At 43.3% G+C, this 18415-nt stretch overlaps 1 protein-coding gene across 1 annotated transcript in view; it reads right to left on the bottom strand.

Annotated features, from left to right (window-relative positions):
* The window catches only part of COL18A1 (collagen type XVIII alpha 1 chain), a 782170-nt gene that overhangs the window by 179803 nt on the left and 583952 nt on the right, over positions 1-18415 (bottom strand). The window contains exons 19-20 of the mRNA XM_030210084.1: positions 12879-12905; positions 12437-12481 (exon numbers count right to left, since the gene is read on the bottom strand). Coding sequence (XP_030065944.1) covers positions 12437-12481; positions 12879-12905 — 72 coding nt within the window. The remainder of the gene's footprint in view (positions 1-12436; positions 12482-12878; positions 12906-18415) is intronic.

The raw sequence follows: 18415 nt of genomic DNA, 5'->3' as shown, positions 1-18415 counted from the left end.
AGGTGTTCCAAGTCACCAAGGATGATGACAAACCAACTCTTTCAGTAGATGACAGAGTTCTTGAGAATTATGGATAAGGATTTCTATGAAGATGAGTCCAACAGCTGGGTGGCTCCACTACCATTCCAGACACCCAGAACATGACTCTCTTATTTCACTTAATTGAACAGACTCTGAGAAGGAAACCAGAGAGAAAATAGCATTTTACAACATTCATGCAGAGCATGCTGGATAACGTCCTTATATAGTCAGCTCCACTATTAGTTTCAACAATTTTTTTATTGATGACACTCTAATATAACAGACACATTGATAATCATCAGAGATAGTTACATCAGATATAACTAATTACAGTCATGTGCAGACAGTCATCATCAATACTTTTCATATATATGTGTCATTTATCACTATCCCCCAACTATGCCCCCCTCAGTATACCCCCCACTAACATCAAACCGGCTCTGTTGCCATGTTCCCCATAGGAGCCGGAACTCTGAAAGCCCCCGCAGGATCCAATTGTTTTTCAACCAAGTGATGCACAGGTAATCAAGACAAACATCTCCAACAGTGCACTTTTTAACTGTAGGTATACCTATACAAACACAGCAATTGCTGAATGATGACTATAACCCTCAAACTTTTAACAATATTATCCCCTTACCCTATCCTCCCCTCCATTCCACCCCTTTGCCTAAACAGCAGTACATTCTTGATAATAAAGAGAACAATAGGAGAAAATGAGCAGCTCACAGATACCTGCTTATACGAGGTTCTGCTAACAGCTTGTGCTATGTCTCCGCCTGTCCTCACTCCCTCTCTTAGCATCATGTAAGTAATCGTGAGACCACAATTTGAGTTCCTTATTATCTCTACTTATAATATATCTAGTGATACTCCACCGCAGTCTCCCCCCCCCCGTACCCCTTGAACACTATCCCCCCCCCCCCCATCCCCTCCATTCATTCCACAGTCATCCCAATTCATTCATCACCTGGCTTCTAACTTTAGGAGCTATAACATTTAAATATGCCTTCCATGTTTTAATGAATTGTTGCCTCCGTTTTGGTGTATATCGAGCACCTTTTGCCTCCCAAAGCATAAGCACATGCAGTTTATTCATCCAATATCAATATGAGGGCGGTATACGTCCATCAGCCAGTGATTCAATATGCATTTTTTCCCCAGAATGCAGGATTTACTTAGGAACAACTTCTCTTCCCTCGTCCCTACCGCCCACACCAGTGATGAGCTAAACATTATCTGTTCAAATGTGAACTGTATCCTATAACCCAAAGTCCCCGAAACAAACCGGGCGAGAGCTGTCCAGAACCTCTAAATGGGTTGACACTGCCACATCCCATGTGCCAATGAGGGCATGCCCACTCCACACTTTCGGCATCTATCTGCCCCCTCCACCCCTGCATGCCATGCTTGCTTGCCTGAGAAATATGCCCTATGTATTGATCGAAAATGGCACTCCTGCAGTTCTGCACTATGTACTACCCCTGTTAGCCCTTTGAGCACAGCCATCACCTTCCCTTCTGCTATTGTGCCCCCCACCTCTTGCTCCCATCTCCTCACTACTTCACCAATATCTCTGTTAGGTTTGAATTCTCCCAGTGCCTTATGAAACCAAGATATGGAGGTTTGCCCCACTGCATCTCCCCTTAGGAAGTCCTGAACCCTCCCGCCAAACTCCAATGTGAACGCGGACTGGGGTAATCCCCTATGGTAATGTGCCAGCTGTAAATAAGCCAGCCTTGTCAGAGGTCCTCCCGCACATCTCCTTTCGAATTCCTCATAGGACAACAGTGATCCATCCGCTTGGAGGAAATTCTCCAAAAGTGTCACCCCCTGTCTCTCCAGGTTCCTAAAAACTCGATTCTCTCTTCCCGCTGGGAACTCTACATTGCCAGTTATCGACAGTAGCACATTAGTCTCCGGGTCCTGTCCCCAGTGGCCTAGTAACACCCTCCAGATTTGTCTCAAAGGCTCAGCTCCACTATTAAAAGACAATGAAGAATGTTGGTATTTACCTACCTTTGGGGTATATCATCTACAAAAACCAGGCCAGATCAGGATAGTGTTTGATTCCAGTGCTCAGTTTCAAGGAATCTCACTCAGCAATGTGCTGCTTTCTGGGCCTGACATAACCTACAGCCTAATAGGAGTCTTGATTCGCTTTAGAAAGGACCCTATCGCCATAACGGCAGCTATCCAGCTGATGTTCTATTGCTTTGTTGTACACAAAGAATACAGAAACTACTAGAGATTCCTGTGGTACCATGACAATGACATCAACCAGGAAATTGTGGAACACAGAATGAGAGTTAATTTCTTTGATAACAGTCCATCAACTGCAGTAGCAACCTACGGGCTTACGAGGACAGCCCAAGAAGGTGGAAGAGAATATGGCACGGATGCCAGACACTTCATTGAGAGACTTATGTAGACGATGGTTTGAAACCTTTACCTATTGCAGAAGAAACCACTAACTTGCTGAGAAGAATACAAGCAATGCAGGCAGAGGCCAATCTGAGACTTCATAAAATCACCTCTAACCAGTGGCGTAGCTAAGGGTGGGCTTGGGAGGGCACAGGCCCACCCAGTCTTGCCTCAGGCCCACCCAGTCAGCAACCCATGAGGCCACCAAAACTCTTCAGTAGTGGCACCTCACTACTCTCTCTCTCCCTCTTCTCCACTCGTGGCCTGGCACCTGCCTGTCTCTCTCTGGAACCCCCCTCTTGGTCTACCTCAGAGCTACTGCCGGCGGCAATTCCTATAGGCAGCCTGCGCCAGTCCTGCAGGCTTCTCTCTATCATGTCCTCTCAATGATGTCACTTCTTGCTTCTTTGGCGGGAAAGTGGTAGAGAGAAGCCTGCAGGGCCGGCATAGTTTGCCTATAGGAATGGATCCTAAAGAGCTTAGACGAGATTGGGTGGCAAAGCCGGTGGCAGGAGACGGAGATGGTGCTGGGCAGACTTATACGGTTTGTGCCAGAGCCGATGGTGGGAGGCAGGACTGGTGGTTTGGAGGCGGAGATAGTGCTGGGCAGACTTATACAGTCTGTGCCAGAACTGGTGGTGGGAGGCGGGGCTGGTGGTTGGGAGGCGGGGATAGTGCTGGGCAGACTTATACGGTCTGTGCCCGGAAAAGGAAAGGTACAAATCAAGGTAAGGTATACACAAAAAGTAGCACATGTGAGTTTATCTTGTTGGGCAGACTGGATGGACCGCGCAGGTCTTTTTCTGCCGTCATCTACTATGTTACTATGAATTGCAATGGGCAATAGCTCTGAGGTAGGATCAGGGGTGGGGTTCAGAGAGAAAAGGACAGATGTTGGGTCATTTAAAAAAAAAAAAAACCCACTATATTGTATGTATGTCCAGGGGTGGGGGTGGGAAGGGCCCACCCAGATTAACTCTGGGCCCACCCAAAATGGCAGGTCTGCCTACGTCCCTGCCTCTAACAGTTCAGAAATAACGAGAGCATTTCCTGCAGAAGATCATTTATTTATTTATTGCATTTGTATCCCACATTTTCCCACCTATTTGCGGGCTCAGTGTGGCTTACATTGTGAATGATGGAAATACAATTTCTTGCAGTACGATTATGGGTTACACTGTGAAGAATTATGGGAAGACAAAGTCAAGTCAAAACATCATTAGGGGCATAGAAACTATGGGATGTAACAGTGGGGAAATGATAGGGCGATCGAACAATAGCAAGAGAGCGTTAGGGTATAACAATTTTATCTGTGGGTAGATTTTTAAGTGTGGAGAAAATACGGGGGAAGAGAATTCAGAAAAGAGTGTATTGATGCATTTCTATTGGTGTGCATGGAGTTCATGTGTTTTGATCCTTGCAGTAAATTTTCTCAAAGAGATGAGTCTTCAATCGTTTGTGGAAGTCGGTTAATTCGTAGATTGTTTTCAGGTTGCGTGGTAGTGCATTCCAGTATTGCATGCTCATATAGGAGAAGGTTGATGCAAGCAGTACTTTGTATTTTATGCCTTTGCACTTAAGGAAGTGGAGATTGAGGAAAGTTCGGGATGATCTTTTGGTGTTTCTGGGTGGCAGATCTATTAAATCAGACATGTATGCAGGGGCTTCACCGTGAATGATTTTGTGAACTAAGGTGCATACTTTAAAGGTGATTTAAAAGATCTAGATCTAAAAGTAGACACCCCTCCACTTCAGAGAAGCCTTGGATTGTATTGGGATCTAAAAAGAGATATATTTACCTTTCAAGCCTCTGCCCAAGAGAAGCCATATACACGCAGAGGTGTATTTGTCCACAGTCAATAGTTTGTACGACCCACTGTGGTTTGTGGCTCCTGTCACCATTCAAGGAAGATCCCTATTGAGAGAACTTTCCCATAAGTGAGATGTTCCATTGCCACCAGAAATGCAACAAGAAAGGGAAAAATGGAAAGATTCTCTAAAGATTCTTTAACAACTGAACATTCCACACACTTACATCCCTGCAGCCCTCAGTACTGCCTCTCACAAAGAAATTTGCATCTTCTACTACTACTACTACTATTAGCATTTATATAGCGCTATCAGATGCATGCAGCGCTGAACAATCTTCTCAGACTCTTCTGAAAATAGCAGCAATGGCCTACTTGAAAGCTACAGACACAGATGGGCTGTGTCATCTGGGATTCATCTTTAGAAAAGCCAAGCTAGCACCACAACCCAATCATACCATTCCATGCTTAGAATTGTGTGGAGTAGTGCTAGCAGTAGAAATAACAGAAATGATACTCAATAAAATGGGCATAAGAACATAAGAGTAGCCATACTGGGTCAGACCAATGGTCCATCTAGCCCAGTATCCTGTTTTCCAAACAGTGGCCAAGCCAGGTCACAAGTACCAGGCAGAAACCCAAATTGTGGCAATATTTCATACTACATATCCCAGGGCAAGCAGTTGCTTCCCATGTCTATCGATTTTTAAACTGACAGTAAAGTCATCCTGGGCTACATTTATAACCAAATCAGGAGATTTTACGTATACATCAGCAACAGAGTTGAACTCATATGAACGTCAACACGATCAGAACAGTGGCATTACATGCCAACTGACCAAAATCCAGCAGATTATGTCATCAGAGCTGTGCCAGCAACTCTAGTGGAAACCACATGGTTATCAGGACCAGACTTTCTTCTAAAACCTGACCACACATCTCCAGTGACAGAGAACTCCTTTGAACTTATAGATCCTTGACTCTGACGCAGAGATTTGTCAAGAGACAACTGTTTTTGCTACTAAAGTTATGCCTGAAAGCAACTTGGGAGCACATCGTTTCTCTAATTTTTCAAGTTGGGAAACAGAACAGCGAGATGGCTGCCTGAATTATCTGCTCCTTTCTTCAAACTGAAAATAAATCTTAGCGCTTTTGTTTGCAACTGATTTTTGCTCCGAGTATTATATATTGATCCTAAGCTTCCTTCTACAATGTCAACGAACAAACCAGAGAAAATAGAAGCTTTAAATCTGATTCCATCAGGTGCTAAACATACCAAGCAGGATCCTCCGTCCCCAATCAAGATGGCGACGGGAAAAAGTTCCATTTCATCCTCGGAAGTCTTTATGGAAGAGCTCCGTGCTCTGCGTGAACTTACCTCAAAACATTATGAAACTACATGAGAGTTTAAAGCGGATTTTCAAAATCTTACCAACTCCTTGGCAGTTTTCAAATTTGAGTTGAAAAACTTGAGACCAGAAGTACCCGAATGGATCTTCATGTGGCGCACCAACATGCGCAAACGCAGAAATACTTGAAAAAATTAGAGCAAGAGCTAGAGGATCTTTCAAACAGACATCGACAGAACAACATTCGTATTCTGGGTTTAAAAGAAGGAGTGGAAGGCCCAGACATGATCAGTTTTCTACAGGCATGGCTCCCGAACATTCTGCGCATACCTAAAGATCCTCCCTTGCAATTTGAAAGCGCTCACCACACTCTCTCAAAGCTGAAGGTAGGCCTCCTACATCCTAGGCCCGTAGTTGCAAAATTACTAAGATTTCCACAGGCATTGCACATTCTAACTAGTGCCTGTGCTGCTAAAGATTTGCAATTTGAGGGGAAAGACACTTATAATTGTGCCAGACCTAGCAAAAACAACGGCAAGGAAGCACAAATCTTTCTTGGAAATGCGTGCACGCTTGAAATCTATGGGTGCCAAATATGGTCTGCAATATCCTGCACATATGACAATTACCTTCAATAATTCTACAAGATCTTTTGATGCTCCTGAGCAATTACAAAACTACTTGGATCAATATCAGTCACAAGGAATGGCGACATGACCTTCAATTTTTGCTTTCTGACTGAGGCTGCCTTACCAAATGACACAGCAGTATGGGTTACGAGACATACACTATTATCAGTTGCATATTACATATATCATATTATATGTCAGTTAATTATTTAATGTTTTCGCAGTAATTTCCAGATGTAGGTCTGCAGATTTCTCATAATCCTATATAATAATATGCACCTCCAACATTCTACATCTGGATGCCTGGGTTCGTAACATCCATTCCCACTCATTGCCCCGCCCTCGCGTCAAAACGTAATTACGTCAGAGGGCGGAACAATCAGGGGGAAGGGAACGCTGGAGGCGAGATGATGTCAGGAGGAATCGCGGGACATTGAGGGGAGGGAGGGAGGAAGGGAAGGGGAGGGCAGGGGAGAATTGATGGACATGGACAGGATGGGAGGACAGTCATAGGCGCCCCATATAAGAGGCTTGGGGAGGCTAAGCCTCCCCAGTCCAACTGTGACCTTCCCCTGGCTGCTGCCCCCCCAAACGCAGGGCTGCCTGGCGCAGCAGCGCTGCAGCCAGGCAGCTCTCAGACAGTCCTTCCGCTCCTTCCCACCCTCAGCTCCCCGATCGACAGCCCTCCTCTCCGTTCCTCCCCCTTTGCGCGTTTAACCCTTTTACTTTCAGGCGCTGCGACGGCAGTGAAGAGGACAACACAGTGGGCTCACCTCCAGCTTCTCCCTTCCATCACATTTCCTGTTTCCACGAGGGGGGGAGGCACTGTCTGAGGGAAGGGAGAAGCTGTGTTGTCCTCTTCACTGCCATCGCTGCGCCTGAAAGTAAAAGGGTTAAACGCGCGGTGGGGGGGGGGGGGGGGGGGGGAGGAAGAAATAGAGAGCAGGGCTGTCAGGGAGCTGAAGGAGGACAGGGATAATCGCTGGACATGGATGGGAGGGAGGGGGAGAGAAGAGATCGCTGGACAGGAGAGGACGGTAGGGCAAGGGGAGAGAAGAGATCACTGGACAGGAGGGCAGGGCAGGGGGAGAGAAGAGATCGCTGGACAGGACAGGAGGGCAGGGGAGAGAGAAGAATTGCTAGACATGGATGGATGGAGGGGGCAGGGGAGAGAGCAAGTTTGCTGAATATGGATGGATGGAGGAGAGGGCATGGGAGAATGGAGAGTTGCTGGACATGGATGGATGGTGGAGAGGGCAGGGGAGAATGGAGAGTTGCTGGACATGGATGGATGGAGGAGAGGGCATGGGAGAATGGAGAGTTGCTGGACATGGATGGATGGAGGAGAGGGCAGGGGAGAATGGAGAGTTGCTGGACATGGATGGATGGAGTGGAGGGTAAGGGAGAGAGGAGAATTGCTGGACATGGACGGATGAATGGGGGCAGGGGAGAGAGGAAATTTGCTGGTTATGGGTGGATGGAGGAGAGGGCAGGGGAGAATGGCTGGACCTGGATGGAGGGGAGGGGGGGGAGAGAGGAGAATTGCTGAACATAGATGGATGAATGGAGGGGGCAGGGGGGAGAGAGGAAATTTGCTGGATATAGGTAGATGGAGGAGAGGGCAGGGGAGAATGGAGAGTTGCTGGACATGGATGAATGGATGGAGGGGAGGGAAGTCAGGAAGGAGATGCACATGGATGGAGGGGAGGGAAGACAGGAGAAATGCTGGACATGGATTGAGGGGAGGGAAGAGAGGAGAAATGCTGGACATGGATGGAGTCTGTGTACTTTTTATCTTTTAAAAAATATTATAAATAAAAATCACAAAAAAATAAAGATTAAAAAAAAACATAGATAAAACAATCCGTATCTCATACCCCTGGAGCATATTACTCATTATACACCCCTCCCAATTATTACTTATCATGACAGAACATTTTTCCTAATGGTTCTCTTCAAAACATAATTGCCATTACATGATAACCTTGCAAGCGCCCATTTCAATTGTGTGAGAAATGAGCCTTTTTTTTTACTAGTTACCTATAAATGCTTAGACACTATAATTTGCTGTACTTAGGAGTGATAATTTGGGTGACTTCTTGCTCTCATTTGCAGCCCTATTTCTGATTAGTTGATGGTTAAACTGTTCAAGTTCTTTATGTCGTTAGATTTCTACTGCTTTCAAACATATTGTACCTTATACATTATCACTTTATATTTTTTTTCATAAGATTTTACAGTGTGAACAACACTTTTGATGTCACTTAACACTATTATAAATATAATTTCTTGGAATGTCAATGGTCTACGCCATCCAATTAAGATTTATAAAGATTCTCCTATATTTAAAATAACTACATTCACAAATTATATTTCTACAGGAAACTCATGTTTCTAGTACTACTTTGTTTATTAAAGGAGCTAACTGGATTGCTAATTCTTATGATGCTCCATCAGAGGGAAGAAGACATGGAGTTTCTATTTTGGTTCATAAAGATATTTCTTTAGAGGTGCTATAACAGAAGGCTGACCCTAATGGTATATGGTTAATATTAAAAGTTTCTCTATATCAGTCTTCTATGATTTTAGTGAACATACATGCACCTAATACAGATTCTCCTGATTTTTTTTGTCATCTTTGTCAAAAATTGCAAACTTATGATTCACTGCCTATCATTATGGCAGGTGATTTTAATTTACCTTTAGATATCTGGTTAGATAGACACTCTAGAACCAAAATCTCACCAGCTAAAGCCTCTACTACTTTATATTCCCTTGTTTCCCAATTTCACTTGCAGGACCCATGGAGATTACAACATCCCATTATAGGAATACACCTTTTTCTCATCAACCCATAATAGCTTTTCTAGAATAGATCATTTTTTAATCTTGCAATCTCTGTTGTCATCATTGTCTCACACCAATATTTCTCCTATTGTAGTTTCGGACCATGCTCCTGTTTCCATTTCCTTAAATTGGGAAACTCCCTCACTTATTAGATCTCCTTAATGGCGATTGCCCTGTTATCTCTTAGCAGATGATACCATAAAAACTCGTCTTCAAAAATGTACTCAATAATTTTTTCATTTGAATAATTCCCCGGATATTCCTTTACCGACAATTTGGGAAGCATACAAAGCTGCTCTAAGAGGAGAAATGATTTCTGCATATGCCCATAAGAACAAAGCAGATAATGCTCAAATTATTTCTCTGGAAAGAAAAAATGAAAGAATTTGAAAGTGATTATTTTGCTTCCAATGACCCCCTGATACTGAACAATCTATATAAATCCAAATTAGAGCTAAATAATTATTAAGTGTTAAAGCAGGTTAGGAACTTATTGAATATCATTCCAGACATTATTCTGAACGAAATAAGAATAGTCACTCACTTGCGTATTATTTAAAGAGAAAGAAAACCAAAGTTCAGATACATGCTATTAAATTGCAATCTTGTATTATCCACTTTTCCTTACAAGAGATTTCAGAAGCATTTCACATTTTTATTCTAAGCTATATCAATCTGAAGCCCCCAATCCTGTAGTCCATATACAACAATTTTTGTCATCTTTAAAGGGCCCTCATATATCAATTTCAGATCACGATTCGTTGCACGAACCCATTACAGATACAGAAATTTTACAAGCTATAAAAGACATTAATCCTAGTACTGTAAAAGCCCAGGACCTGAAGGGATACCAATTAAATTCTATAAACTCTTTAAAAATGATCTCATTTGTAAAGGAAAACGGGTATGGTGCCGTAAGCTATGCCTATTACTCTCTACTGTTTTGCCAACTAATGTGACTCTTCACACTTTATGGGAAGCAGGTGTTGGTCGTGCACTATCTGGAAAAACCTGGAATTCCTTTTGGTTAACTACTATGAGACCTCTAGCCTCAGTATCAACAAGCAATCGCTCCATTTTTTATATCAGAGGTCTACTTGGACTCCAAATAGACTCTATAATGCTGGCTTATCTAAGAGCAATAAATGTTGGCATTGTAATGCTTCTATAGGAACTTTAATGCATATGCTTTATGAATGTACTGTATGGGAGGAGCATGGGAGTGAATGATTGGAATAGCTTGTTGTATCCTTGATGCCATGCTCTTGGATGCAGATCAAGGTCATGGCTATCATAAACTCAAGACCCCTGGTACCAGGGTCATCAGATCCAGAGTCACCATTGATTTTAACACCAGCTATGCTTTTGATGTGAAAGACTAATGCCATTCCTACTCTACCTGGAGATTTCAAACACAGTAACTTCTACAAGCATCAATGGACGCAGGTTCAATACCTCTCAGACATCTTTGGGAAACGCTGGAAGAGAGAATACCTTCCTACTCTACAGTATCGAAATAAGTGGCAGAATAACCAGTTTAACCTACAAGGTGGTGACCTTGTATTGCTGAAAGACAGCCAAGCACAGAGCAACAGTTGGTCATTGGGGATCATCACCAAAACCTTTCCAAGTGAGAAATGACGTCAGAAGAAGGCGGGACACTGAGCGAAGGGAAGACTGACACGTCGGGGCGGGGGAGCGCCGCCTCCTTCTCACTAACGTTACGCTGCCGCCGGACAGAGGTAAATTTAAACAAAAAAGGAAAAGGATCTGGGGAGAAGAGGGCGGGTAGTGTAGCGATCGTTTTCGGGGGGGGGGGGGGGGCAACTGCAGGGGGGCGTCGGAGACCCTAGGCACGGCCCTGCTTCACAGTGATGTTTTATCTGCATGATAATCTCCTGAGTAGAGAGAGACTATCAGGAGACAGAGAGAGTAGAACACACTCTGTCAGAATACATTTTCAAACAGACTAATTTAGGAGCATAATTGAATCTTAAGTTCTAAAAACACCTTTGTAATGCTTTAATAAATGTTAGCTCCCACAGTGCCCTGTAATAGGCTTTCTTGAGCACAGGTCCCAGTTTCCTGAGCCTTATGGGACTTTTCCTATTGGCTGGCCCTTGTCCCTGAATATGCTGGTCACTTCTCTTCAGACCCCTGAGCAGCAGGAGTGTGCTACTCTAGCCCATCCTCTCTCTCTCCTTTTGGGGCTGAGAGTTTCTCTACAGCATGGTTTTCTAAGAATTGTAAGCTGACGTTGTGCATACTCCCCCTTCGAGCTATTATAAACTAACCAGGTTTTTAGCAGTTTAAAAGTATTCACAGAATCTACTCTCTCAGCTTGGTGCTGAGATCCCCTGGCTCCTCTTGTATACAGGGTGAGCTGACAGAGAACAGACTCTCAGTTCTGCAAGCACATCTAACTGTAAGTTATTTCCTTTTGTTTGACTTTTCATTAAAGAACATTTTGGTTCAAGAGTTCCGAGTTTTCACAGTGATGTTTTATCTGCATGCTAATCTCCTGAGTAGAGAGAGACTATCAGGAGACAGAGAGAGTAGAACACACTCTTGTCAGAATACATTTTCAAACAGACCAATTTAGGTGCATAATTGAATCTTAAGTTCTAAAGACACCTTTGTAATGCTTTAATAAATGTTTCCTCCCTTTCCAGATGCGTATCACTCTTTTCAGGCACCCCAGGAATTTCAGTGTGTGTAATATCAACCTGTTGAGATTCTATAGCCCTTTAGTTTTTTCAGCTACTTGGATTCCCAATTATTTTCTGACCTTGTGCTTAAACTCTGCCCCCCTCCAATTTCTAAATTAGTAGTTTCTCAACTACATAATCTTAATGTAAGATATAGAAATATATATTAGAAAGAATGGAGGACCTTAACTCTTATGCTATAATATAATATAGGAATGGTCAAAATAAGGACCATGGGTTAAGCATGCTAGCCACAGATAGCTTCAAGGCTTAATTTCTGGGGGAAAGGTCTGGAATGCAGTTCTGGTCACTTCTCTTCAGACCCCTGAGTAGCAGGAGTGTTTTACTCTAGCCCATCCCTTCCAGGAAACCTACAGGGAACAGGAATGTAGGGGATGAGTCTAGAGAAGAGCACACACACTTTGATCCCGACACCAACAGCCACTCTTTTCCTGTTGCTCCTGTCCCCAACCCTGACTCCACAGTTTCACCTCCACTTTGCATACTAATTAAGCACTCGATGGTTACAGCAATAGAAAAGGCAGAGGAAACAGTGGGAAGAGCAGCGCTTTCTAGAAGTGCAGAGGGTATTGAAAGGTCAAATACTGGAAATATACAAAGGAATTTGAAATACAGAAAATAATTCTTACAGGTCTTCCAGGAAAACCAATCTCTCCTTTCTGTCCACGTGGACCCTAAAATAGAACAGAAGCATAAATTAATGTCACTGCACAGCCATATGCTACACCATCTGCATGGTAGCACCCTAGCAAATTTTTCTTCAGTTCCAGTGTCAGGAAGGTTTCTTTAATTTGTGCTATTGAGCCAGGTAGGGAAGCAGAAAGAGATAGGGCCTTCCTCAGTCTATGTACCATTGTGTTAAACAAGGAGTGAAAGATGATCCCTTAGCCTATATGCCATAGCACTGGTCTTTACTACAAGTCCTCCAGTGCTGCCAATAGGGGATTATCATACCAGCAAGAGAGACTACCTTAGAATCTAAATTCAGAGACTCAGAATACAAAATCTGAGTTCAGGTTAGGTGGTAATATTAATTATATTCAATAAAATCAAACCATTTACATAACTTACCTCTGGTCCTGCCATGCCTTGCTCACCCTATACACAACAGAAAAAACAAAGTCTTATATTAACCCCTCAATATACAAACATAGTAGACAATCGCAGAAAGAAACAAATTGGCTCATACAATCTGCCCAATTTTTTCTCTCCACACTGATAAGGATATATGCACAACCTGCTATCCATAAAATGCCAACATTTTCAAGATACAGCTTCTTATCCATCTAGTTACATAAGCTTACAACTTTAGATCATTATGTGATATAAAGGAGCATTATTTTAACCCTGTAGGTTTCCTTTAAAGAGTTGACCTTTAATTTTGAAAACAATCTAAGAAAAACAGGAATTGGGGTAGGTGAGGCTCCAAATGGCAAACGCTGTTTCAGAACCCGACCAATTGGTGAGCTACAAATAATTAAACTGTCACCTGTAGTTTTATTAAACAAAATGTACAGAAATATCTTTTTGTAAATCAAGGCTATTTTCAAGCATATGCTTACACAATTAAACTTCCCTAATTCTCTTAAACAATAGTAAAACAAATAGCAGCAAAATCAGTTTTAGAAAACTAGAAAAAATAACTTTCGGAGATCCAAGATGGCGACGGTGTGACTTGCACTGACAGACACGTTCTGAATAGTGCTCAAGCTGACTCTGGAAAGAGCCTCTTACCTGCTGTTTCAGTTGGGTAAGAGACAAGGGAAAGTCAGGGAGATTCCCTCTGCCCCAGGCAATAAACCCCCACTCCAACAGCCGACGCTCGAACACTTTGGAATTGCGTCTGGCTCAGGTATGACCTCTACTCCTGCTGCTGGAGTCTGCCCCTCGGAGCCAACCGACAGTGTCGACGGGGCTTCTTTGAGCCCTGTCCCACGTATAGCACCACCCCAACCAGGAAGAGAGAGTTTTGTGGCGAGTCCTGTTGCTTCAATCCTGTCAGGTGAAAGGAGCATTCAGGGAGGGAACTTGCTCCAAGCTGGAACAAACGCTGTAAGCTTCAATATTCCAGAGGAAAGCTCTACTCCTGCTGTGACTGTGAGTATCCTGGAACAAGTTGCTAAAGCACCTCCACTGGTTTTTGAGGGGAAGTTGGAAAGACCTGCTGAAGTGACATTAGAGTCACTTTGGGATTTAAATTCCACAACTCTCTCTGCTTTACAAACTATGATAGTAAAGAATTCTGAAACTATCAAGGTTTTGGCTGGATCTACATTGAAACAATTACAAATTAATGATCTCCAAGCAGCAGAGGTAAAAACCCTCTCTGGTAAACTTGAAAAAATGGAAATCGTGGAGCAGTCTTTGATTAAAGAAAGGAATTTTGCCTCTAAACGCTTGGAATATTTGGAGAATCAATCAAAGAGACTTAACCTAAGAATTATTAATTTTCCTAAATCTCCACTTGTGTCACCAGTACAAATGGTTAAGAAATATTTAGTAGAAATCCTGGGACTACTTGAAAATTCTTTACCACCTATTACAAGGGCATACTATTTGCAAATTACTGGGAAAAACCCAGATAATTTAAACCCTCAAGGTGTAATGAACTTGACTGAGTTCCTGGAATCATCTCTGGAGGTTGTCACACAAAGAACTACCGTATTTTTCGGACTATAAGACGCACTTTTTTCCCCCAAAATTTGGAGGAAAATGGGGGATGCGTCTTATAGTCCGAAGGTAGATTTGGCTGGCTGGCAGGCCGCCCGCCCTCCGAGTTCGGGATCGCCGTCAGGGTTACCTCCTCCCCCCCCCCCCGGCCCTGTCACCACTTCTCCCCTTACTCACGCGATCTTCCCTGGTGGTCTAGTGACATTGGGGCAGGAAAGAGCCCCCTCTTTCCTGCCCAGCGCGCTGCTCTCCATCCTCCTGTATGCAGCCTGACGGTCTCGGCGAGATTCAAAATGGCCGCCGAGACTTCAATTCTCGGCGGCCATTTTGAATCTCGCCGAGACCGTCAGGCAGCAATGCATACAGGAGGATGGAGAGCAGCGCGCTGGGCAGGAAAGAGGGGGCTCTTTCCTGCCCCGACGTCACTAGACCACCAGGGAAGATCGCGTAAGGGGAGAGGTGGTGACAGGGCCGGGGGGGGGGGGGGGGAGGAGGTAACCCTGACGGCGATCCCGAACTTGGAGGGAGGGATTCGGACAAGACGCACCGGAGCACCTGGGTTTTAGAGCAGGGAAAAAGGAAAAAATTTTTTTTCCTATTTCCCTCCTCTAAAACCTAGGTGCATTTTATGGTCCGGTGCGTATTATAGTCCGAAAAATACGGTACTTTGTTAGTGACATTTGCATTAGAATTAGATAGAGATGCTGTACTCAGACTGTCCTTGAGACATTTGAATTTTTTATTTTTAGGTTCAAAAGTAAGGGTTTTCCCGGATTTATCCAGGGAAACCCAAAAGAGAAGAAACTTATTTCTTTTACAGCGTCCTAGGGTAGTAGCTTTAGGAGCAAATTTTCAATTGAAATTTCCTTGTGTTTGTAGGATACTGTATCAAACAAAGCAATATCAATTTTTTGAACCTAAGCAGTTAGAGGATTTTTTTTATTAAGCAAAGAGAGTGTAATTGTGAAAATTTAATCCTGAATGTAACACTGTATAGTAGCTTGGATTAAGTCAACAGAGCATGGTGCAGTCTTTGGTTTAACAATTAGAGAATAGGCTTTGTAATATTAGCTTATAATTTAATTTCTTTTTCTTGGATCAATTCCTAAATTGTGGTCGATAAGAGTTTTGTTTTTCTATTTCTCTTTGTATTATTGTTTCCCTATGATGATGTTGCATATTTCGTGTATTTTATTCAAGATTTATTGAATATTGTTATTAAAATTTGAAAATAAAAAAAAAAAAAAAAAAGAAAAAAGAAAAAATAACTTTCAAATATTTTACTTTGTCATCAACCAATCCAGTAAAAAAAAAAATAAAAATCTGCACCACTATCTCTAGGATAAAATAATTACATACAGTGGTGGAAATAAGTATTTGATCCCTTGCTGATTTTGTAAGTTTGCCCACTGACAAAGACATGAGCAGCCCATAATTGAAGGGTAGGTTATTGGTAACAGTGAGAGATAGCACATCACAAATTAAATCCGGAAAATCACATTGTGGAAAGTATATGAATTTATTTGCATTCTGCAGAGGGAAATAAGTATTTAATCCCTCTGGCAAACAAGACCTAATACTTGGTGGCAAAACCCTTGTTGGCAAGCACAGCGGTCAGACGTCTTCTGTAGTTGATGATGAGGTTTGCACACATGTCAGGAGGAATTTTGGTCCACTCCTCTTTGCAGATCATCTCTAAATCATTAAGAGTTCTGGGCTGTCGCTTGGCAACTCGCAGCTTCAGCTCCCTCCATAAGTTTTCAATGGGATTAAGGTCTGGTGACTGGCTAGGCCACTCCATGACCCTAATGTGCTTCTTCCTGAGCCACTCCTTTGTTGCCTTGGCTGTATGTTTTGGGTCATTGTCGTGCTGGAAGACCCAGCCACGACCCATTTTTAAGGCCCTGGCGGAGGGAAGGAGGTTGTCACTCAGAATTGTACGGTACATGGCCCCATCCATTCTCCCATTGATGCGGTGAAGTAGTCCTGTGCCCTTAGCAGAGAAACACCCCCAAAACATAACATTTCCACCTCCATGCTTGACAGTGGGGACGGTGTTCTTTGGGTCATAGGCAGCATTTCTCTTCCTCCAAACACGGCGAGTTGAGTTCATGCCAAAGAGCTCAATTTTTGTCTCATCTGACCACAGCACCTTCTCCCAATCACTCTCGGCATCATCCAGGTGTTCACTGGCAAACTTCAGACGGGCCGTCACATGTGCCTTCCGGAGCAGGGGGACCTTGCGGGCACTGCAGGATTGCAATCCGTTATGTCGTAATGTGTTACCAATGGTTTTCGTGGTGACAGTGGTCCCAGCTGCCTTGAGATCATTGACAAGTTCCCCCCTTGTAGTTGTAGGCTGATTTCTAACCTTCCTCATGATCAAGGATACCCCACGAGGTGAGATTTTGCGTGGAGCCCCAGATCTTTGTCGATTGACAGTCATTTTGTACTTCTTCCATTTTCTTACTATGGCACCAACAGTTGTCTCCTTCTCGCCCAGCGTCTTACTGATGGTTTTTAGCCCATTCCAGCCTTGTGCAGGTGTATGATCTTGTCCCTGACATCCTTAGACAGCTCCTTGCTCTTGGCCATTTTGTAGAGGTTAGAGTCTGACTGATTCACTGAGTCTGTGGACAGGTGTCTTTCATACAGGTGACCATTGCCGACAGCTGTCTGTCATGCAGGTAACGAGTTGATTTGGAGCATCTACCTGGTCTGTAGGGGCCAGATCTCTTACTGGTTGGTGGGGGATCAAATACTTATTTCCCTCTGCAGAATGCAAATAAATTCATATACTTTCCACAATGTGATTTTCCGGATTTAATTTGTGATGTGCTATCTCTCATTGTTACCAATAACCTACCCTTCAATTATGGGCTGCTCATGTCTTTGTCAGTGGGCAAACTTACAAAATCAGCAAGGGATCAAATACTTATTTCCACCACTGTAGCTAAACTGAATTTTTACAAGTGGAATAACAATGACAAAGCCTCTTCAGTGACAAAGTGCCATGCCATCCCCACCGCAAATGGTTTGCCACCCAAGGCATACAGTTCGTGGGGGGGAGGGGGGGGAAGAAGCATTACTATTACAGGGTGCCTCACTTCATGACCAATACTTCACCCCTCCAACCCTAAGGTCCATCATATCTTCTTCCTCTCCCCCACAACCTAGCATGGACTAGCATTTCTCTATTTCTTTCCTCCTTCCCCCAGCCATCCTCTAATGTTTCCATGGGTCACCAGCAGTATCAGTGATAAATGCAAGCTGCCACATGCCAGCCTCCAAAGGCCTCCCTCTGTCACATCCTGTCTTCTCTGATGCAACTTCCTGTTGCTGGAGAACTGTCGGGGGTGTCAAAATATCCATCATACATCAGGGACACTACCCATTTTCTTGAAAAAATTTTGGAAATTGAGTTCAAATACAAGAATGCTCTAATGGTTACGCTGGACGTGTGTTCATTATAAACGTCCATTCCTCAGGACGAAGCTTTGAACAACATAAAGAGCATACTTGAAAATAGAATAAGACCACACCATATACCTACGGACTTTCTTCTAACACTCGCGAGAATAGCGATGAAAGAGAATTATTTTCTTTTTCTAGATAAATTTTACCTACAAACGAGTGGGGTGGCGATGGGGGCTACATTTGCCCCGTCCATCGCCAACTTATACATGTCCCAGTTTGAGTCAACATGGATTGCGCAATCTCCTTTTCATGAGGTCATTGCACAGTGGTGGAGATATATCGATGATATCTTCATGATATGGACAGGCTCAGTGACAGACCTACACAAATTTATGACATGGCTTAACAGCTGTGATGAGAATATTCAGTTCACTGAGCAACACTCATTTAAATGTATCCATTATTTAGATGTAGAAGTGAACATTACATCAGATGGATTTGTCACTAAAGTATACAAAAAA

This window comes from Microcaecilia unicolor, chromosome 7 (genome assembly GCF_901765095.1).
Source record: "Microcaecilia unicolor chromosome 7, aMicUni1.1, whole genome shotgun sequence".
Classification (NCBI taxonomy): Eukaryota; Metazoa; Chordata; class Amphibia; order Gymnophiona; family Siphonopidae; genus Microcaecilia; species Microcaecilia unicolor.
Note: the sequence above shows the minus strand (reverse complement) of the source record. Positions and strands in the feature narration are given on the sequence as shown.